The sequence below is a fragment of the Brachyistius frenatus genome, unplaced genomic scaffold (genome assembly GCF_029030835.1).
Source record: "Brachyistius frenatus isolate BFR_SWC_R1_liver_20210118 unplaced genomic scaffold, ASM2903083v1 Contig_90, whole genome shotgun sequence".
NCBI classification, from domain to species: domain Eukaryota; kingdom Metazoa; phylum Chordata; class Actinopteri; family Embiotocidae; genus Brachyistius; species Brachyistius frenatus.
The window spans coordinates 1,052,501-1,077,142 of NW_027210689.1; the positions used below are offsets into that span (position 1 = coordinate 1,052,501).

The 24,642-nt window shown below is 39.0% G+C and overlaps 1 protein-coding gene across 5 annotated transcripts in view; it reads right to left on the minus strand.

Moving 5' to 3' along the window:
- The window catches only part of smg1 (SMG1 nonsense mediated mRNA decay associated PI3K related kinase), an 87,524-nt gene that overhangs the window by 60,665 nt on the left and 2,217 nt on the right, over window positions 1-24,642 (minus strand). For 2 of the 5 annotated variants that reach the window (XM_069710121.1, XM_069710119.1), the window contains exons 2-9: window positions 22,542-22,690; window positions 22,270-22,422; window positions 21,236-21,384; window positions 5,604-5,662; window positions 3,848-4,061; window positions 3,384-3,509; window positions 3,195-3,267; window positions 2,607-2,731 (exon numbers count right to left, since the gene is read on the minus strand). In XM_069710121.1, coding sequence (XP_069566222.1) covers window positions 2,607-2,731; window positions 3,195-3,267; window positions 3,384-3,509; window positions 3,848-4,061; window positions 5,604-5,662; window positions 21,236-21,384; window positions 22,270-22,422; window positions 22,542-22,690 — 1,048 coding nt within the window. The remainder of the gene's footprint in view (window positions 1-2,606; window positions 2,732-3,194; window positions 3,268-3,383; window positions 3,510-3,847; window positions 4,062-5,603; window positions 5,663-21,235; window positions 21,385-22,269; window positions 22,423-22,541; window positions 22,691-24,642) is intronic. The other 3 variants (XM_069710123.1, XM_069710120.1, XM_069710122.1) reach the window with 3 other exon arrangements.

Sequence of the window (24,642 nt, forward strand, 5' to 3'; positions counted from 1 at the left end):
CCAATTTCTGGAGTTTTCACAAGTGCTGCTCAACAGTTTGGGGTCTCTTTGCTGTATTTTTCATTTAATTCAATGGGAAACAGGTCTGGACTGCAGGCAGACCAGTTTAACATGGACTCTTCTCCCACACAGTCACTCAGTTAATAACTGCAGAATACCTTTTTTTGCATTGTTGTGCTGAAATAAGCGAGGCCTTCCCTGAGGTTGTCTGGATGGCAGCATATGTTGCTCCGGAACCTGCATATATCGTTCAGCATTAACGGTGCCTTCCCAGACATCTGTTTTTTTTATTAAGTGCCACCTGCTGGCCCAAAGATCACAGCCATCCAATGTTGATTTCGGCCTTGTCCCTTGCGTACAGAGATGTCTCCAGATTCTCTGAATCTTTCAATGATATTGTGTAACGACGATGACAAAATTCCCTAATTCTTTGCGGCTTTACGTTTAGGAACAATGAGCCTCATTCACTAATATGTGCGTAGAAATGTTCTTACTTTGTGCACAGTAGTAAGTGTGCACGCAAACTCACTGGGATTCATGACGCGTGCGCATCGGCCAACTTTGTTCTCACCACCTTGCGTGTGTTAGTGAATCAGAATCATTCTAAATTGACAGGCGCATGTCGGAACTCTGTAATTAGCATACTGATACGTCCCGTTTTCTCTATTTTAGGACACCCATTTGTCTGGAGCTGTATCATTAAGAAAGCGGTGAAGTGAAGAAAGGTTAATAAAGATGGCACCAAGAATTAATAATAAATATTTTACAACAGCGGAAATTGAAACAATAGTGTCTGAAGTGGAAGCCAGCAAAGGCACACCTCTCAAGTGTTTCTTCAGGAGTAACTATGGTTAAAACTGGGGCACAGGTTAAAAAAAAAAAAAAAAAAAAAAGGTTAGATACTAACATTGAAGCAAAGAAATGCATCACAGACCAAAAGAGAGGCACAGAATGAGAGACTGGCAGCAATTAGTGGACAAACATCTTTTAAACTGAATATGTTCTAGAAATGAGGGTGAAAATTATGACACCCAGCAAGAACCCTTTCCCAGAGGTCATTTATTTCATAATTAATATGGTATTTGTAATTATCTGTGAATATATGTGAATATTGTAATTCAGACAGTAATTGATGAAGATTAAAGGATGTCAATTTCATGATTAGCTTATTTAATACATTTGGTCAATATATTAGTAAATTAACGGTTTTCAATAATGTCGTTTATTAAAGCCTTTTTTTAAGGAATGCAGTTTTAACATGCTAAAAGGTGTGTGTTTACATTTTCTAAGACAGCCAGGCCGTCATTATTTGGTCTTACGCATGGTCTGAGGTAGTTCTAAATTTCTTCCCAGAGTACAAACAAATTCAGGGAAGAAACAATGATGAATCCCCAATTTCTGGTCAAATGTTTGTGCGCACGGTTTAAGCATAGATTTGTGGGTAGGCACTGTTTGTAAATGCCCTTTTTTGGTAAACTCTTTACCCATGCAGTCTTTCACAAAGTGGTGAACTCCTCCCATCCAGCACTGAGATCCCCTGCTTCTCTGGGATGCTCTTTTTAAACCCAATCATGTTACTGACTTGTTGCCAGTTAAGCTAATTCGTTATGAAATGTACCACCAGTGGGTTTTTTTAGCATTACCCAACTTTTCCAGTCTTTTGTTGCCCGATTCCCAACTTTTTTTTAAATGTGTTGCTGGCATCAAATTCGCTAGCACCTCGTAAACTGCAGCCCCCCGCAGCAACTTTCACCTACATGCACAAAACTCGATGGACAAGTGTATCGTACCTAGATCTACGAAAATGTTTCTTGGCACTATGACCAAAACTCAACAGGGTGTCGGCCATTATTAATTTAGTGGCCAATTTTTGCGATTTGCACGTGTGGTGCTTTCAGGAACTCCTCCTTACAGAATTTATCGGACCAACTTGAAATTTGGTCTCTGAAATCTTAACGCCTTTGGGATGAATATTAATTACAATAATGTATTTTTGTCTAACGGTGGGCCCGTGGCGTGGCGACCATTTTGACCATCAAACTACAGTATAAGTATACATGGTCCGATATTTACACGTATGATAACAGTCCCGCCCTGAAGACGTCTGCATGATAATATTTGGTCATAGTCAGAGCCCCACCTGCGGGCAACAATAAATGACATTTTTCATACTTTCACGTGCTTCTTCGAGCTGGTTGGTCACAACATAAAATTGGGTCAGAATAGCCTTAAAACATTCATGATGACATCTGAGAAGCCGGTGTGTCTTTGTTAAAGGCCATCGCCATAGCAATGCGGCAAATTTTTATATTTCGCCATGACACAGGAAGATGTTCTTTAAGGTCAAGTGATGCTTCTAACCTCACGAAACGTGGCACATGCATCAGGCGGGGTAAACTCCATGGCCACATCAACCCCTTCCCGCTGGCTCTCCGACAGGTCCCACATATCACCGCTTGCAGTTTTTATCTTTTATTTTTGCATTTCACACAGCGTCCCAACTTTTTTTGGAAACATGGTTTTATATTTTGATACACCTGTAAACCCCGCTGCATCATACATGAGGATAACTGTTTTTTAGCATAGCTGAGAAGCTCAGTGGTCACCTCTGCATATGCCTCCATATCCTCCAAGAACTGACCCAGGAGGGTGGTGGAGAAGGTCAGGTCTGCCACCCAAAACTGCTCCAGACTCTGTAACCAGCCTAAACACAGACAGGGACATGTGGCAGCTACAAAAGCATAAGACCGTCATTACATTCTTACACTTTGTGTTCCGAGACCGTGTACTAAAAGCAGCATGTCAGTGGAGCAGAAGCAGTAGGCTGTGAAAAAGCATGTTTTTGGTGTGTAAGTTACATGTGTTTTGGCGCTGCTTACACACCAACACACAATAACTAATTATATTGGAGAATAAGTATACAGAAAACCATAATGAAGTCTTTATCCAACAGTAGGGATAGGTATAAAATTTCACTATTATCTTTTAGAGTGGCTGAGATATTCACTACAATGAGAATGCAATGAATTAACATGTCATGTCTATGTTATAAAGATCTTTCATTAAATTGTTAAATTAACTTTTTAATAAATAAAGCCACAACATTTGCCAGAGATCATAATGATGGTAAACAACCATCAACCCCTCCCACAGGAGAAAAAGCCGAGAGTGTAAATAAGAAAAATCGAACTGACCTGAAACTTGCTGAGTGAGCGCCTGCTTCTGTGTGTGGTCAATGTGCCAGCCCACCAAAATGTCCACTGTGTCCTGTAGAAAAACAGCAAATATTAGGAGCTGGTATTTATCAAAATGTTCTGATGTGATGTAATTTGATTGGTGGGCCTCAAACATGAAACGGCACCGATAACTTCTCAAATACTCACCCTAAAGTTGGTGCTGAAGACATGTGGGTAGCAGCGAGCCACCTGAAGAATACACTTTACACTTTGGCAAAGCAGCTCTGGTGTGTCCACGTTCTCCAAGATGGACTGCAAGTTGCTCATTACGAGCTGAAACACACACAACACTCAATGCAGGCCCTTAAGTTACCCCACCTGGAATACACTTTACACTTCTGTACGACCATGTGTTTTTATGGAATTCTGATAGTGTTATTATTCTGATAAGATGCAAAACGAGGCCTGAAGCCTTGCTGTACTTGGAAGTGATTGCTATATGTAACCATAAAAAGGTCCCAGCCTTATGACGTATAACTTCTTTGTTAACTCTTACCAAAAACTAGATATGAAGTGTAAGGCTTGCCCCATCTTTGTGGCCACAGAATGCCTAAGGAACAAAACCCAGTTCTGTGCCATACAAAAATAGTAAAGTCTCTTTCTGTGGTTACCTGCATGATATGCGAGAAGGCTTTCCTCTCTCCAGCAGTCTCCAAAGCACGCTGCGTTGCCACCAGGTACAACAGTTTCACCTCATCACGACTGCTTGAATTGAACTTCAGAAAAAGCCACTTGAAAATGCGCTCAGCCTCGTAGCTGAGCACTATGCAGAGAAGACCCAGACAGGCTGCTGCGTCCTGACGCAACTCCCACAGCAGCTTACTGCTACAAATGTCAACAACACAGAGAGGAGGAGACCATATGTCAGAGAAAATATGGCATGATAGCAATGAAGTGTGTATTCAGTGTTTTGTTAACAGTGGGAGTCATGTCATGACTCTGAGACAGAGATACATACTGTATTCTCAGGACTGTACTGCTTAAGCCTGTTCTCCAGTCACGCTTTCAAAAGCTCAAACTCTCCTTCAACCCAAGAGCATTTATGTGTTTGACTCACTAGAATATCTACATCCGTTTGGCAATCATTGGGTTGTTCATATAAATAGTAATGTGACAATTACAAATAAAATAATAAAATAATTGCTCCTGCTGTGCCCAAACAATGTGCAACACCCTAATGTGCAGAGAGCAGTGGGAAGCTGTAATCCTCGTAGCTAAGTATTCCAAATTACATTGCTTGATCAAAATAAGCACCTGATTTTATGTGACCATGCGGACATGCGCATTTCCGATGTCACCATGGACTTGAAACTTGACTTTTGTGTTGCCGAGTGACAAACTTGTGAGTTTCCCACACTGTGGGCTTTGTCATGTTGGAGAACACAAGTGTCATCCCACCACAGAAAGGGTTGTTTGCACCAAGAATTTTGCCTCAAAACATTAGAATTTAACCCTGTGTTGACAGTGACCTTGGAAATGAATTCAGGGTGCATTATCCCACGGATGTCAAAGAAACCTCACCTACTTGTGCTCCTGACCTGACGCATTTTTTTCCCGTATTGGACTGTAACTTTCCACAGCTCCCTAAACAAGTGTCACTCGAAACACTGAGATTTTCTGAAGCATTTCAACTTATGCCGACATAACAATGCTCACAAAGACGTGAAACTCAAAGTGCAGATTTTGATCAAGCGACGCAACATAGAATAGCTACTCATGAAGGTTAGAACTTCCCCCACATCATGACGCAACAGCAGGTATTTTTTGAGCCTCTCGTAAAACACTACCCACTGTTTACCAGTCATAAACAGAACAGTACTTCTGTCAAATTATATTTTTATAAACAAATGTTTTAGCCAGTCACCTCCTTAGATCGAGGTTGCAACAAATTTAGCATTTTAATAATACCACATAATTATCTTTGGTTTGTTCTGATAATTGTTGTTCCCTGCTAATACAGTATTTGTGTTGTGATTTGGCGCTATATCAAATAAAATTGAATTGATTTATGTTATACAGCTCACCTAGGATTGGTTGTAACACCATTACTGTTTGCACTTAAAGGAGGGTGCCTGGCATGACTCTACCTTTGTGTAATAATATATATTGATCTGTGTATCCAGTAATTTCCAACATTTCGGAAACAATATCTTGTAGCAGGAAAATTAAGCAGTTAAAAAAGCCTCTGGATTTTCTGATCCGTTTGAAATTGTCAACCCAGTTTATTCAAGGCAGCAAAGAGATAGACAATTGCCTCCTGTTCCAAAAATATATATAATTTTGTCATTTCTTCCCTGGACTGCTGACTATGTGAATAACACACAAATCCAGTGCTAAATAAACCTATAGCACACAGCCTCCTCTTACCTCTCATTCAGAATTTCATTCAAGGTGCTAAGGATGGTGTCCAACTGTTTGACCAGGGTCTGTTAAAGAGAACATATAAATCATTAGGAAATTTATGTGTTTGTCAGCACAGAGTCTTTTGAGTTCAAATACAGACTATCAAAAAAGCAATTAAAAATATATTCAAAAAAATAAGTTGTTCACACCCATATAAGGATATAGAGTGAACAATGCCTTTTTTTTTTTTTTTTTTTTTTTTACACCTTCCCACAATTTTAGGACAAAGCAGAATAACCAAGTCCCTAAATGGAAAATTGTGGTTTTATTTCAACTTGGCACAAATTAATGTGGCTACCGTTAGTTGATGCTAAGGCTTTAATGGCACACAGGATTCATGGTTCTGTATTTTTGGAGTTCTGCCTACTGTCAAGAGACTGATGACTGGATAAATAGACCCCGAAATATATTTGTGTTATGCCATGTCCATTTCTTTGCATCTGTGGCACCCCCAAGTGATAGATTTGAATTTAACTTTCAGGATATGTTTCATGCACTTATAATAGTGCAATTTTGGTTTTAGAATTCACACTGGACACTGAATTCTTGTTTAAACAGTCATTTGACCCATGTCAGCAGAGAACTTAAAAGTTTCGGACACGCAGGAAGGCCGATTAAAACTTTAAGTGTGAGTTAACACAACGTGCAGGATTAAAACCTGCAATGTCTGCCCAGAGGTTAAGACTAACCATGCTACTAGACTAATAGATAACACCTGGTGAACTACCTGAAAAATTGGGTGGAACTCATGCTCATGTCCCGGTAAATGTTTGTACAGTTTTATTGTTAATGATTGATATGATGTAAAGAGGGAGGAAAAAATATGTGTTAAAGCTTATGCTTTTGAATAATGGATGCAGGTTGTAACATTTAAGTTAGTACTAGTTTCATCTTTACTTTCATTAACAGCAAATTTAAAGTGTTGGAGAAATTAATTACTGGCAATCTAAAATGTCTAGCGAGCCAAAAATTTTAAAAAACAACACTGTGGAACTGTAGGTGGCAACAAAAACTCAGGAGGATTTTACCGAGTTATGAATCAAATCAAATCAATGCAGTCTAATATCATACTTATTAAAGAAACACATCTGATACATAAAGATGAGTTGAAGATTAGGAGGAAGTGAAAAAAAGCAGTATTTTCTCAGGACCTTTTACTTCCTAAGCAAGAGATATCAATGCTTTGTTTCATAAATCTATTCCTTTACAGAGAAATGAGGTCATTAAAGATAAGATGGGACGCAACCTCATAATTCCAGGATAGCTCCTTAAAAAGCAATACATTTATTATGGATGTACAGATGTCCTAGGTTGCAGTTGTCTCTGTTGCACTTACCCATGATAAAGGGGGGGCTGAGATGCCCCTACACTCTCTGGTAATTTTGGGGAGCACAGTTGAGAACACTAATGTTATATTTAGGCTATTTACTTATATTAAGAGGATGCGCCATTAGAGAGGGAGATAAAAGGCCACCATTTGAGTTGACCTCTTTCCATTTACTTGTACTCAGCTTAAATATCTCCCTTGAAATCCAAAAACCACCTCTTTAGTACAATATAGGGAAATTACCCCCCAGGAAGGTCTGATGGAGATATAAAAATGGCCTGAAAACAGATTACAAAAAAAGAAGGATTGTGCAGTCTGAATAGTGAGCATCTCATGTTTTTTGAAGAGATAAGTGATCAATACAGTATACAGTGAACCCTCGTTTATCGCGGGGGTTACGTTCCAAATAGAGACCGTGATAGGTGAAATCCGTGAAGTAGTAACCTTTTTTTTTTTTACAATTATTATACAATGAAATACTCCATAATACATTGAAACCAAAGAACAAAACCTTTTTACAGGCCCAAGCATTTGTTTAACAAATAAAAGTACTGCATAAATGTTTTTTTTTTACAAATAACTACTGTACTGTAAAATAATAAGTTGAATCATCAATACGAACTGAAGGCTTCAAATTGCTGAGATCGGCACCGCCCCACTGCGACCCGAGTCATTGGATTAGAACGGGAGGAAATGAAAAATGATTATGAAAACAAATACAAAGTACAGTAGGACAAATAGTGACTCGTGTATTTCACTGCTCTTCTGACTGAGCCGCTGCATCCTGACTCCGCTCTGCAGCGGTTCTTTCTTCTAAAGCCGGCGGTGCAGGTGTGGTTTTTCGAGAGAAGAACATAGTTATCGGTAGTTGTTGTCGCTCTTTTTTCTTCTGGGCAAAAAGATTCTTATAAACCGACATGCCACCATCGATTATTTTTAATTTGGCAAGCTGTTTTACGTACGTGTACATATTAAACCGCAACGTTATTGACAAACAGGTAGAGAAGAAGCGGAGAGACTGTTTAGCCAATCAGAATGCAGAACACAATGCACGATGCAAATCCGTGAAGCAGCGAGACCGTGAAAGGTGAACCGCGTTATAGCGAGGGTTCACTGTATTCAGCAATCAGTTCTTGAAATACTTACTGCTGAGAAACGTATTCAGAACACAACAAAATCAGTCAGAATCTATTCCCAGCTTGTCAATAATAGAAGAGGAAATAGAGATGGGCTGTATAGGGATGGGCATAATCTCCAACGGTTATAACCTTTTGGTAGGCGAGGCCTCAGAGTCATCCCTAAAGCGGCTTGAGGCATGGAGAGGACTTAAATTAAGAGGTCAGATTAGATTTACTCCTGCACAAATGGAGCAAAAGTAATGTGTTTTAAAACTGTAACATGTTTATTGAGAGGTAGCATAGGTTTCAAACTTTTTTACTAAATGACAAGGCATTTTTCTTTTAAATGAATTGGAGCCAATTCAATCGCTGTTATGTAATTATTAGTTTGGTGCCCAGTCCTACTCTGAATCACCCACCACAAGTAATTCATCAACCCATCACCTATATTTACTGAAATGTTATAAATAATTATCCTCTTATATGTTAATATATCATAAACCAAATCTAAAAAGAACTTAACCAACGTACGTATTGTGTAATGAATCACCAAAATACCAAAAAAGAATTGTTTTCAGTTTTTGGCTGCCAAGCCAGTGAAAATATACAAGGCACCAGTAAAACTCTAATCGGGTTGGCCAATTGGGCCAGTAGGGAAAAATGGTTTCACTTGGATGAATTATGTCATTTGATAATGGTGTTAGTTTTCAACCACAAAATCTAAATGTCAGTATAAGAAACATCCACTATATAACCAAAAGTAGATGGACACCTAAGCAATATACCGACATGTGATTGTGACAGCCTCATTCCAAAATTACTCTATAAAATAGTTGGCCATAAAGCATAGGGTATTCAATTCTATTTAATTTTATGCATATAGCCTAAAATCATAACATTAGTCATCTCAGGACTTGTGACATGGTGTGGTCAAGACCTGACAACATTGTGCCCAGTCATCACGACAGCAAACAAACAAGCCCTCTATGATGAAGGTGTCCATCCTGTAGGAACAAGAGGCCCCATTATACAATATTACTGGGATCTTAAACATTTTGCAATGCGATAACATTTATTGAAATATGTTGCGATATTTAACCTTTTTTTTTATTTCAGCATGTTTTAGTTAATAACATTTTCAGTCAATGAATTGACTTCAGTTATTTGTATTGCAGCAAAATGGGATTCTTAAGCACAGACTGACTAACACTGTCATAAAAACTTTCATAAGTAATGCACCTAACAAATTCACTTGCTTTTATAACTAAATTTGTACTTTATGTATATGTTGTGCCACAAAACATATCGCAATGCTATGCTGTATGGATTTTCTCCCCCACCTCTCAAGGTGATCTGAGGAATTCTGTCTCTTCACTGAAGAAATATTAATATAATCAAAACCTATAGGGTCTATGTAATGGATGCATATATTGTACGAATGGTGAAACAATAATGAAACACCTGTTTGATATTACGAAAATGGTCCTCTGCTGTTTGTTTATGTGTATTTTTTATCTTTTCATAAAACCGTTTCCCAAAAATATTCCCATGTGATTACAAAGCATTTGCATATTTATCTGCAATTTCCAAATGGTTACTTATTTATGTTGGAACCACTTAAATACCTCCAATGTCAGAAATTAATGGGACAATTGGATTATTCAAGAAGTGACTTGACTTCCGGTTATGACACAGTGCTAAGCAGACAGGTATTGGAGCCCTTCTGCCAATTTCTGAAAATTTCACAGCCAAACAACCTTAATTAATCACTACAATCTTTTTGGACTACAAGCACAGTGATCGTCCAAATGTCGCAAAAATCTGTGAAATTAAGACTCCAAGCCAGACCCTATACAAGCTAACAGTGACGTGAACGAAGAAAAATTGGATACAGGTATGGCAACCAACCCAGATCAAATCCTGACCACTATCCAATGAAAGAAAACATTGTATCAAGATTTACAGGTAGCAGAGAAGTTTTTGCAGGAACGAAGAGACTATCACCAGAAGTCAGCGGGACAATAAGAGACAATAATGGTAACTTAAAAGAACCTCTTGAAGAGCACTATGCCTTAGTAGGTATGTTTCATAATACAAAGGTAATTAACATTAACTAAAAGTTCTATACCGTACGTGCTGCGCCCTCTAACAGGCTTTGCTCTTGGATTACCCCATCTGCTTCGGTACCCGGTATCAGATTTTTTTGCACTCACCGACCAATTAGGAGGTAGCCCTGCTGTACCTCCAGGCTGCTTTAAAGCCCATAAAACCCGCAACTCGTCTCTCTTTTTCAGTCTGCAACCCTGAAGTAGACATCTATCTTCTAAAAATACTGCCCCCATTTGGTATTGAAGATTTCAGCGAAAACTTGTGTCCGGCGCCTTACCTCCACTGGACTCCCAACGCCCACAAGAGCAGTTGGAGTCCCCATACCGCAGCTGACCCCTGCGCTGCATGTGTCACGCTACGGCTCGAGCGTTTCCTCGAGTCTGTTTGCTTCTTCCAAGCTAGCCCAGCACTAGCTAAGGAGACCGTGGTGGCTGGGAGGACTACACAGAGGAGGATGACCACTGGGTCTACAAGGTGGAAGACCCAGCCACCATTTTTGTCGACAATGCCCCAAGCCATCGCTATCCTCTTGTCAGCCTTCCGGGCCCGTTAGCGGCTGTGACCGACCGCATGGGTCTGAAACTCCCGCCTTCACAGCCACCGACTGGGACCCTCAAGGAGGACGCAAAGTTGTGAGGCTGGTGGTAAAGTAGCCACGCCCCAGATAGCTGTCTCGCATCACCTGTCCTCCTATTGTCCCAAACTTTCACTCCACCAAGCGGGAATGGGAGGCTCCCCTGGGCCATACTGCACCATGGATGGCTAGCAGTGGGACAAAAGGCATCCCATCTATTGAGGATTTAGTCAGGGTCCGTCTCCTCCCTTCCTCCAACCTGTGGCCTGGTGGCCATTGGAACAGGACAGGTTCACGCCCCTAATGACAAACCGCTGCTATGCCTGTGCCTCTAGGTGGTACTCTTCCTTGGCAGGCTTCCTAACAGGATGTTAGCCCCCTTTAATTTGGCAGCACTTTGGTCGACCATTAGCTGACCTATTTGTGAGCAGGGAAAACACTGTGTCCCCCCTGGTTCTCCCTGAGGACAATTGAAGCTCTTCCTAGGGGATGGATGCATTTGCTCACCCAGAGTGGAACAGGGACTACTGTCCACATTCCCCCCACTAAGGCCAATGGTGCCACTGCTCCACAGGATCTGAACGCTGTGCTTGTCAGTTTATGTGTTGTGGCAGTGGGAGAACCTGAGTGCCACATTGTACAGATAAGGGCCACAATGCGTCCACTTTGGGTGTGTTCTCAGCAGCAATTGCGGCTGGCCATGATGGCTCAACTGATGACCAGGAGTCACCCTCTGGTGAAGCGTTTCCTGCGGGGAGTTAGCAGGGTGATCCCTTCAGTGAGGCAAGTAGAGTAGGGGGTTGACGAGGCCACCTTTTGAACCTTTGAAGCAGGCACACTTGGAAACATTGTCGATCAAGACTGCCCTTTTACTGGCCCTAGACTCTGCCACAGGTGGTGTATCTCTGCGTCCTGTCGGTGCATCTCTTATGCATGGGTTTTGTCTGATGAGAGGGGCACATAAGAGCTGTGTCCCAACCCGTCATTTCAGCCAAAAGCAACCACCTCTTCCTTCTGCTCAAGGGTGACCGGGTTGAGAGCACTTGCTCTTCCGCCTCATGTAAATGGAGCGAAGAGGCGCCATCACACTTATGTACCGTACATGCTTTCCAATACTGCGTGGAGTGTACGCTGAACTTCAGGAAGTCCAGCCAGGGTTAGGTTTAGGGACGATAGGGATGCTGTGTTTTCTATTGGTTGTTCCCCCAAAGTTGCGGACGTCATCTCTGATATTGTCTTGCTGTGTAGGAGTCCCCTTCCCGACCATTCTCTTAGTGGCCTGTTCTGGCTAACCTGGTTCAGGCCCAGCTGGTGGTACATTCATCAATATGAATGGTAACCAATAGCAAAGCCTGTTGGAGGGCGCAGGATGTCCGATATAGAAATAGTCGTTACTGGACATAACACCAGTTCTACGAGTACATGCGTAGCCCTCTAACTACAGCCCCAGCTGGCCTCTGTCCCATTCTCAGTAGTGTTGCTGAGTTCCAAAGGGAAACAGAAACAGAGTTTCACGGGCTTTATAGCAGCCTGGTGGTGCAGCAGGGCTACCTCCTGATTGGTGGGTGAGTGCAACAAATCTGGCTCAGGGTAAAAAGGGAGCCTCAATGGGGAAAACCAATAGTGAAGACCATTAGAGGCCTACCCACGTACTCATAGAACTGGACTTAAGTCCAGTAACTACTATTTTCCACTTTATTGTTTACATTGTTGATCCTGCATTGGACTATGACAATGTGTGGGCTTAAGTGGGAATTGTTGAATTGTTTGGCTTCTCTGTATACTACTGTTCTAATAAGTTCTGCTGTAAGGACTATAATGTGTTAAGTGCCATAAAATAACCTGTGTTGTGATTTGGCGCTATATAAGTAAAATTAATTGAATGTGTGATATTGTAAATAAAACTAGATCAGAAAAATTTGGTTTGGTTTGGCTGTGATAGTTTATACTACTGATCAACAGGGGGGCTTCGCTATGGTTGTCGGGCATGATGTTTCTCACCATGAGGACAGCTCAGCTGGACCAGCGAGGCGCCATAACAGGGCTCTTTTTTGAGCCCCTTAAGATGTGTTATTTGCAAGACGGATGGGTGTAATTCAATACACTCAGTTTTGTTCCTTGTGTTTTCTTTGTTATTTTCTGGCACTTGTATGTTTCCATTCTTTTTGTTTTGCTATTTTTTGTTAGCAGCCAATTTAAGTATGTCTAATTTCCCATGACTGAAATCACAGCTTCACCTATGGCCTCTGGACGTCAGTTTACCTCGTGGAATTTAAGGGGACTAAACCAACTTTTCAAGTTAAAGCAAGTCATGGCAATCACATTTCAATTTCAGTTTTCTTTAGAAGACCCATTTAACCACAGAGGATGTGGTCAGAGTGAGGAGAAGATGGCCTGGTCGTGTTTTTGGCCTCACAGCTCACACTCATGAGGAGTAATCATTCTCATACATGAATCTACATAAAGCCTTTTTATCTTATTAACATCACTGAAGATCAATTTGGCAGATTATTTAATGTGAAATTCTTTCAGTTAGATTAAACCTGGATAATGTGTGAGGGACTAATGATGATGATGACACCTCAGTCGAGAAAAGAGCTAATTCAATGTAGCCTTTAACTTGGTCGATGTGTGGAGAAAGTAAACACTTAAACCAATTAAAATGTTCCTGTTATTCCAGTACCTATCAGACCTTTTCAAACTAATTACTATTTAGCCTCACCCGATTTAATATCTAAAATCACAAGCTGCTGTCATGACAGCAAAATAATATCACCTATCACCTCTGTCTCATTTTGGCTCAAATTTCCAGACAATCTATAACACTGATGGCAAGATGGCATTTTCAAACAACATGGTTTAGAGTTTCAGAATTTTAGAGTTTATTGGAGCGCAGACAGGTTTATATTTTGATAAAGAACGCTGATCAGAAATCTGCAGCTGTGAGGTAGGAAGCCTTTAAAGCATTTTCAAGAAGTCAGATGATAAGTTTCACAAGTTTTAAACAAATCTCAGATTGGAAATGGAAAAATCAAAAAAATCAAAACTAACAAATTGAAACTGCAATTTTCCAAAATCCTTGTCACCAGCTAAAGGGTAAGCTGATAGCAAGATACAATGTTTTAAGTACTAATAAAGCAAGAAATTTGGTGCAGTGAAAAAGCTGGCCTGATGTATCAAACCAATGCAAGCAAATAAGGCAAACAAAAAATTCAAACAGATAGGGGAGTGATAACCTCTGACCAAAAATAAATCAATGACACATTTCTAGGCTTTGACCATATCTTATACAGCTCGGACTATTGACATGCTGCTCTGCACCTTCAAAAGGAATTCACTAGATTCACTAAAATATACTCCCCTGACTGGAGAACCACCAGGTTCATTAGAACTTGACCTTGGAGCAGAGGAACTGTCTCGACGTTAAAACCTGCCTTAAGGGAGAAAAAAAAAACAAGAGGCCCGATGGGGCCCAAATGAAGCTTTTAAGACTAAACCACCTGTGCTCGACATGTATCAAGAATCGTTTGATAAAGGATCCCTCCCTATCTCGTTCAAAACTGCAATAATTACACTACTATTAAAGCCTGGAAAACCAGCAGCCCAATGTGAATCCTACAAATGATATCTGTTCTCAATAATGACCTTAAAATTCTATGTAAAGCACCAGCTAAGAGCTCAGAGGCCATTTTACCAAAATAGTTCATCCTTATCAAAAAGGATTTGTACAGGGAAGGCAGGAGTTTCACAATATAACAAGGCTGCTTAACATTCTCTGAGAAATCTGGCAGCCCAGAAAATGCTCTCTTGTCGCTAGACGCAGAGACAGCCTTCGACAGGATGGAATAGCAGTACCCTTCAGGGTACAACATAACCAATGGCCCGAGACCAGTAAAAGTTTACGCTGAAATACACGTTGGGAAGTCGAAGTGACCACCTCCACAGCGGTCAACCCCGACAGTGGAACCAAACACCAAGTGGGTGTGCGGACATGTGCCTCTGAACACATTATCATCCTATTTCTGACCTCTCCTGTATTATTTAACTGATGTGAATCACGGCGCAGTTCAAAGTTTCGGGGCGTTTTAGTGTTATAAGTTCATCTAATAAACCGGCAACATCCATTAATTTTAGTGTCCACTCATATGCTGTATGTGAGGCATTTAGGGGACATCTGAAAAGTTTAGCGACAGAAAATAACCTTGGTGAGACTCTAAACTACAGGAGTGCCTGTACACACATCAGTCACAGGTCGCTCCACCCACCACCACAAGGTTATTGTGTACATGTGATTTCTTTTGGCGTTTTCTCACTTTTTGACACAAGAGTTTAGAATTGAGGTCTTCCATATGCACTGAAATGTTATGATCATAATTTCTGTTCTTATATGATATACAAATAAACAAACAAACAAAAGGAACATAACTATCCATGTAGGCTAACGTGTACAATAGATCACCAAAATTATGGGAAAAGTGTTATTTTTTATTTTTTGGCTGCTGGGCCAGTGAAATTATACAACAGGCCTGTAAAACGGACAAAAGAATTGTCACGTTGAACCCAGCCCCTTTTAAAATCCCATAGAGGTTCGATAAAGGAGAAAAGTTTTTTAGATAGGTGTGATTTCGATACTCCAACCCACAAGCTGAAATTTGTACTAATGGGCTTACTTCAACTTCCTTTAAATGTTACCGAGGAACAAGACATATTGCCTCTGCTCTTTACACTAGCTATCAAGCCACTATCCATGACAATCTGCAAACACACTAGCATAACAGGAATACAAAAAAATGGAAAAAAAAAAAAAAAAAGGATATATAGAACCTCGAATAGCCCTGTACATAGATGATGTAATTCTGTTTTTCTCCAGCTTGGAAAAAAACTCTACCTACCTTACTTGATCTGATGACCGTATTTTGGCATCTTCTCTGGCTCCAAAAATAAATGACAACAAATCCTTAATAATGTTCAAAAAATGAGGGGCTGAACCCTTCAATCTTAACCCTATTTGTAATATCAAAACTAGAATTTACTTAACTGGATGTTATAATCTTCCCCACTAAAAACAAAACTAACTACAACTCCCTCACAGATAGTAGAACCTCTCATAAATAGGTGGACCCAACTATATCCTTGATTAGATGCAACACTGTCTGAAAGACAATTTTACCTAAAAGTTTTGTATTCCTTCGAGTCAATACTACTCTCAGCACCCTCAGCTCCCTTTTTCAATCTCTAAAGAAAACCTTTTCAAACTTTATCTGCAACAACAAACATCCAAGACTTTACACTCTCCTTGTTATTTTTGCCATATGACAGAGGTGGACTACAATTACCAAATTTCATATGGTATTTCTGGGCAGGTATGTTTTTCTTTGTTGAGGACCATTCCTCAGTATGGGTTACAATGGAATCCCAGTCAATTACCAACCCTATTAACTTGTTTATGTACTGAGCAGATCAGAAGAAGTTAAATAAAGAGACAAAATAACCCTTTCTCCAAAACACAATCACTGTTTGGCATAGTGCGCTCCCACATTTGGGTGAGACACAACAACTATCTCAATTTTCACATTTTTGGTTATGATAACTTTCAGACAGGTAAGGCAGACCCAGTTTTAAAATTTTGGACTGCAAAAGGAATATCTAATGAGTCTGTCTTTTACAATGGTAATAAATGTGTCATTCAGAGAGCTTTAGACCAGATACGAAATTGCCACAAAGCACTTTTTCAAATATCTTCAGCTATGAAGTTTCCAAAGTGTCCAGCCAGGGCAACAGTTGTGAGTTGTTGGTTTTTTTTTTATTTTTTTTTTTATCTATTTAAGAGCATCTGAAGGACAAGGGATGGGTGTCTTGAGTGTACAGTTTGTTGAAAACAAACACAAAGTATCTTCAAACAATATCCTGCCGGTGTGCAAAACAGAACTGAAGAAGAATGTTGCAAATGTGGACTCTTAAGTTCAAACCCAAACATCAAACAACCCCACCACCCCAATTATTACAAAATAAATGGCTAAGCAGACAGTATATCACTGCAGCAAGGCTACACCACTTCAACCATAATATTCCAGACACATGGTAATCACCAGAAGGGGTCTCTATTTCACTGTATAAGCAAGTTACCATGGCTTTTGGAAAAAGGTGCTGGACCTGAGTAGTCAGATCATTGGCAAAGAGGTGTCTCTCACTCCTAAACTTTTCATTCAGAATTTTTACCCTGATAACTTTATAACCACAAACAAGGTCCCTGTTTAACCCTATGAAGTGGGATGTAATGTCAGCCCTATGCTGGAGACTAAAAAGTAGTCAGCTGTGATTTCAAAACAGGATTACCTTAAAATGCTTTGTTGTGCAGAGAAGTGACTGGTATCACCAGAAAGGGCAAATTCTACTGTTTATTTTGATATGCAGCATGTTATGAAGCTCTCTCGGGATTCTGGGATTGATTTAATTAAGAGTAGCGGGGGTGGAGATTAGCACTTCATGTAGAGTGTAACAACGGTGCAAGTCGATTTTCTCTGCAACTCTTCATGACAGATAAGGTAAGTGCAATTTTGGGAAGCTCAAGTCATGCAGTTTCATAGGATATACGCTGCATCTTTCTGTGATGAATAACCACTGCGCTATTCAACTAAGAAGGGGTAGGAATTTGGAGACAATTTGTGTCCATCGGGTTTCCAAGGGTTAATGTCTGTTTTTTGGAGGCTAAACAGCTTTTGGAAGAAGCAAAAATACCTGACGAATTTCCCAGTGGCTAAAAGGAATGACTTTTCACTTTGCTCTTCAAAACATGAGCTATTTTACAAAATTTGTTATGTTTTTTAGAATTTCTTGGAACATAGGGAAATAGAAAATGATGTATGGACTGATCTGAATGCTTATAGGGCTGCCCGCCCCTCACAAAAGTGTGGTGTTTGGCAACATTTGATCAAACATTTTGGCATTGTGCATACAGTACATATGACAACAAGTTATTTAATACCACTGCAGACTGTCCATTTGAGCACAATGAAACCCATTAAATACATGTGATGTCTGGTGTCAATTATTGTAGCATATAAATAATTACGTACATATAGATGTTAATGGGTTTTGCATATTTTCAGAAATATAGTGGCAGACATCTGAATTGTCCATTGTTTGCAGTGAGGCAAAGTTTTGTAACTGAGGGTACACCGCATTTTCTCAGTGAACAAGTACAAATGAATAGCCCAAGAAGTGAGCCCACTTATCGGTGACTACGAGTTGGCTTGTGATCTTTGGGTATCTTTGCTTTATTTTATAAGCATAATGCGGTTAAATCATAAAAGATGATAAAACCTTAAAGGGTATAAATACCAAAAATGAAATGAATATTTGGTAGTTATGATCAGAACTAATTTTAATGTTAATTTAATGTTAAAAGAAATTAACTCTGTGTATCAATATATGATATCTTATTGCATGTTTTTGATGGGGACATGTTCGTCCTCAAGTTACTGAGTGTAATCATGTTTTAAAGTGATGAAGAAGGGTTAAACAGCATAAATGTTAGAAAAAAGTTATATGTAAACACTAGTACATCACTGAATTTTTGTAATTTGCCACAAGGTGGTGCAGATACAGGAGATCATGCATGCCCACTGCAATAAGACTATACAATAAATCACCTCTGGCCAAATCAATCTCACAACAATAACACTGTTGCACTGTTGGTTGTTTGTTTAAATCTTTTCACTATTGTTTAGTTAGTTTAATATTATTATATTCTTATTGTATATATTGTGCATTTTTACATTTAATATTTTTCACTCTGTTATTGTTATTGCTTTACCCTGTATCTATCAATGCTGCTGTAGCAAGAAAATGTCCCCTTGCGGGATTAATAAAGTAACTATCTATCTATGGTATAAATGTTTATCTATGTGAAGCACCATTGACCAGATCTGCCAAGTTTCACTTCTACTGCTCTGATAGTTTATCAGAATTCCTTTCATGTCATTTGATAGTACAGTGAACCCTCGCTATAACGCGGTTCACCTTTCACGGTCTCGCTGCTTCACGGATTTGCATCGTGCATTGTGTTCTGCATTCTGATTGGCTAAACAGTCTCTCCGCTTCTTCTCTACCTGTTTGTCAATAACGTTGCGGTTTAATATGTACACGTACGTAAAACAGCTTGCCAAATTTAAGTTTGCAGACAACAACTACCGATAACTATGTTCTTCTCTCGAAAAACCACACCTGCACCGCGGGCTTTAGAAGAAAAAAACGCTGCAGAGCGGAGTCAGGATGCAGCAGCTCAGTCAGAAGAGCAGTGAAATACTGTACACGTGAGTCACTATTTGTCCTACTGTACTTTGTATTTTTTTTTCATAATCATTTTTCATTTCCTCCCGTTCTAATCCAATGACTCGGGTCGCAGTGGGGCGGTGCCGATCTCAGCAATTTGAAGCCTTCAGTTCGTATTGATGATTAAAATTATTATTTTACAGTACAGTAGTTATTTGTAAAAACAAAACATTTATACAGTACTTTTATTTGTTAAACAAATGCTTGGGCCTGTAAAAAGGTTTTGTTCTTTGGTTTCAATGTATTATGGAGTATTTCATTGTATAATAATTGTAAAAAAAAATAAAGGTTACTACTTCACGGATTTCGCCTATCACGGTCTCTATTTGGAACGTAACCCCCGCGAAAAACGAGGGTTCACTGTACATCAAAATTGAAAAATAATCCAAATTGGTGTGGGACAAGGTGATTAGATAAAGCAAGTAAAAACTAAATATAATTTAGATTTTTGGGAATAGAGTTGTGTGGAAGGGGGACACCTTGGAAATAGAGTTTGTAGTAGTTTAGACAGAAATCCAAGAAATTGGTAGATACTAAATGAAATGTGAAAATTTTAAAAGGATAAGAAGGTAGAAAAAAAAGTTATGTTTTTCAAAGTAAAAAAGAAGCTGATTTTGTAAAAAAGCATGTTCACAGTCAAATATCTGAATAACAGGTTTTATATATATATATAGATATATATATATATATATATATATATATATATATATATATATATCTATATATATAGATATATATATACACACAGTACACAGTACACAGTACCACTTGAACATATGACAGAATTGTAGGCTTGGGGATTCGGACCCTGGACCTTCAGACAAGAGCCCTCCTAACTGTGCCACAGTGAATGTTCTCTCCCTTCCTTTCCATGTCACAAGAAGACAAAGAGAGATAAGCGGAGTTCATTTGTAAGGATTCTTCAGGTGTGTGGTTGCCTGTTGATCATACCTGCAGGGCTGTAACAGACTGAGACATTGGCAAACAGTGGCTCTTCTTTTCTCATAAAGAAGTACATACAGTCAAAACTGTAACTTCTATTCTCAAAATGAACCAACTGAGCACCACAACACTATTCTAAGGGAGCTCTGTTTACTTTTATGTTCTTAGTGTTCCTACCTGTCTCGCAAAGAAAGATGTTGTCGCGAATTTTAAAAAAAAGTCAATTCTGCTGTTGTATTGCTGTGAAAAGGTTTTTTTTTTTTTTTTTTTTTATCCCTAGTGGAGGCTTTTTTTAATTTATTTATTTTTTAAAACAAAACTTGAGAGGGTTGGTTTAGAGGCAAATTGTGAGAGAAAAAAATATTTTACTACATTTGTTGAAGAAATGATGCCTGGTAGAGGGAAAACTATGGGCCTGGTTGCAAGACAGAGAGAAAAAAAACTAAACAATTGTTCAGTCTGTCCCACTCTGACTCACTCAATACACCCCCATTATAAACCAAAACATTATCCAGTAATGTAATTCTACTTTAAATGTGTTGAGGACAAAACTGTAAAAGACAACAAGCGGAAAGGTAATGCCTAACTAGTTGGGTTTTTACATGATTCAAACTGTCTCTCCATTTTCATTTCAATGGAAAAGTATGAATATAAAAAATATATAAAGAAATTTTAACAATACCTATCCCTAATAATGGGAGGTCTTCCCACAGACTAGGCCTATACCAGCTTAATTAAAGGATAGTTCAGGGACACCTATGCCAACACTTACTAACTATAAACTTTATCAAAAAGGAAAGTTTTAAGCTTCATATTAACCTTATCTGTAACGTTATGCACTTCCTTGTCAGTTGTCTCGACATCGCAAACATTTGCATCAAAAGCTATTTACCAATCTAGAGGACACTTTGCAAGTTCAGCATCAGATCCACTTCCTTTACTTGGCAAGAGCTCTATTCAGTGGTGGAAATCAACATCAGTGTCAATTTCTTGTTTTGCGAAGCGTCATTATTATTTTTGCTCTCATATCTTACTGAGGGCACACTAGACGCGAAAGTAAATCATCATCGCCTTTTGAGGTGTGGTGTTATTATAAGACTGGACAGGCCGATTTTAACAGTATTGACAAGGTCTTAATTCTACTATCAAGAAGGGTTGAGGTAAGAAAATGGGAGAAACAAAATCTGCATACAGTTTGACTGACCACTTTGCTCTCGCCATGGCTGATGAATTCCTTCAGCTGTTTGAGGGTGGCCAGCCTCCGGTCGCGATCATCCTCCCTGGAGACTCTGCGTAGGAGGTTGGCCAGTCGAGACTCCTCTGAGTGAGCCATCCCTCTGTCTGCAACAACACACTGACACTAATTCTCTATACAAAAACCATGTTCAATTTTCTGTGTTCAAAACGCCTATCATGAGTGTCTAGCATCACATACTGTAGGCAATCTATTTAACAAATATAAGATTACACATCAATGTAAATGTTTTGGTCAACAAACGTTCACATTCAACGTCAAAGGGATAGTTTGCATTTTTTTAAGTGGGGTTGTATGTATGCATGTATACCTTTTTGTTATTTCATGAGGTTTTGTTAGTTTACATCCAAACTGGCACTGTAAAACACTAAAGTCACACAATAACACAAACAAACTTGCCAAACTTGGTAGACGAACGACTCCCATGTTCTGTGAGGTAAAATGACTGGTGGCTTTGAAGAGAATATAGATTGATATAAGAGCTTGTCTGACCGCAGGGTAAAGCGGTGAAAATATTTAAAATATGAGTGTAAACTTGAAATGATTTGGGTGGTTACAATACATTTTGGTGCTGACCCCGTGCATAGCAGTACACTGCTTAGGTTTCTGTTCCTGGATAGGTTCTTACTTCTCCTAACTTGGGATGTGCTGACCCCCGACCCCATCTACTTTGGGTAATGTGATGTGTACAGATAAGTACCTCACACAAGCCAAATTAAAAAAATACAAACTATCCCTTTGCAAGTCTTCACTTGTGTGAACAGATGTAAACTTACAGGAACAATGTTGCAGTGAATACAATGAGTTAAATTTTGGCCTGAAACATAAGAGCCATTTTCAACAACAACAAAACACAATGCCTCCGGCTCTTTTCAACTTAATCCCATGAACATGTCTTGTGTCATCCAAGTGTTACAACAATTACCGCTAAATCCTATCTTCTAATACTGGATATTTATTGCAGCGCTTACCCTGCGATTTCCTCATGTCCTTTGAAACTAAAGCACGGTTTCCATGCTGAAAAGGAGTCAAATCTGTGGTCACGTCATTGGGCCTCAACTCTTGCCCCAGCGACTTCCAACCAAACGTAGTATCACAGACACCTTGGCCAGCTTCATATCCACCTAAGGGAAACAAATCATGCTGGATTAAACTCATTCATTTAAAGCCTAGACAGGCAGAGAAAGAAAAAGGTGTATTCACAATTTTAGCTTGACCAAAAAACAGCTAGCAGAGACCTCACCCTCTTCCTGGTGTGCATCTGCAGCACTGTAGGCATCACTGGGCACCGCTGGCTGTTCAGTGCAGCTGGAAGGCAACACGTCGTACAACGGCTCTGAACCAAGCTCTCTGGACTTTGCTTCGTCCTGACTGGATGATACACCGTCAACTCTGAATACGCACACAAAACAAAAGAAATAGGCAAATGATAAAACTGAATTCACTGCATGGTTTAACATTGCATTTGCCATATAGGTTATCATCAGCTTAAATATTTGACTCAACAGCTGAAAGGGATAGGAATCTTTGAGAATTACATAATTCGCTGTTGAGTCTTGATTCTTTATGATACAACGCATGAAGAATCATCCCACTGCAATTTATATTTACTCCACAAATTTTCAGTATGAAACTGCCATTTAAAGAAAAGGGTCTTAATGTAAAAACAACCAAATAAAACAGATAAACATGTAATGGAATCTGCAACTTAAGATATGTAACTGCAAAGAATTTGTAAACATTACAATTTTCCGTAATGAAAATAATGAACTGAAGGTGTATTAGCTGGAAGTCTGGGTACATCAACACCTTCAACAGTGCCTTAGAAATAAGATAATCCATCACCAGTTCTAGTTTTTATAATTAGACAGAGGGCAATTTATTTCTTTGCCCAATCACAGCTGGCTCAAAATTTCTTACAGTGCAGTAAGAGAAAACAAAATTAGTCTCCAGGTGATTTTTGTAAAAGTATTTTATTTATACAAGAGGTACTTTACCTTCATCCTGCAAACTGAATGTTGTATAGGCTTCCCTGAGAAATTAGGAAATTCAAAAGGCACCCAAACGCATTCCTTAACTAAAGCCAGATTAGACTAATATGTGCGCTGTAGACCATTCATAAAATCATTATCAATGTACAAAAAGCCATTTTTTAAATTTATATAACATATTAAATACAATATAAGAAAATAAACATAAAAAAATAGCAATAAAAACTATATGCACTTCTTCAGTTCCATGCTGCTGTCAACCTATTAAGTTGCAGTTTACACCCATATCTGTCCAGACGCATGTAGTGAAGACAATGGTTTTTTTTTAACGAGCATGTTGCTGAAAAACAGCTACAACTTCTAAAACATAGATGCTTCACATACATCATCTCCCCGAGAGAACATCTATACAATCACGCGGATTAAAAGTGGACACCCAAGATTTGTTTCACCAATTTAGAGTCCAACCAAATATGAAATAAGGTTACAATCTCCTCTAATGTTCCTGATTAATGGCATTTCAAATTAGCCAGACAAGTGTTTTTGCAGAACATTTTTATATCATGGTCAAGTTGACCATCAGGCTTTAGGATATAAAATGTCATCACTTCACCATTTTATCCTATTCGACACTAGTGTGAAATTTTGCCTTAACTATCATATGAATTCTTCAGTTAAGGCCCCAAACATGTTTTGTACAAATGGAAGCCAAAGAAGCATTTGACCACCAAATCAAATCAGTTTATCCTTGAGTCCAATGAATGTCTGTGCCACATTTGATAGAATAAACTGTGAAGTGATAGTAACCTTGAGCTTTGACTAACAAAATCTTACAAGTTCATTCATTATTCCAAATGAACATTTGTGCCCAATTTAGAAAAATTATTTCAAGACGTTCCTGAGATCCATTCGTACATACAGGCAACACAAAAACACAACGCCTCCAGTAAGGAGACAAACAAATTCCTTGTTTGGTCTGAATTACCGACTCCAAAACTCAAAGGAATACAATGACGAACATAAATACCCATTATAGTTGTGTATTGCGGGACAGTCTGGAAACCAACTTCTAGTTAGCCTTTGTTAACATTAATTAGATATCACTTACTTACATATTTACTTCTATGCAAGTATTTTAGATAATTTGGCTGACATAAAGATTTGTCCAAAATGTCTGTTGCTTGCTGTGTTTTGACACAACAGAAACTGAAGAAAATAAGGGGTCACATATCCTGTTTTTGACAAATTGGCAAATAAAATTATATAAAACTAACAGGACAGCAGTCCAGAACTAAAAGAGGAAACAGATTGGGAAAAAAAAATCTATTGGCTGAAATCAGTGTTTGCACTCTA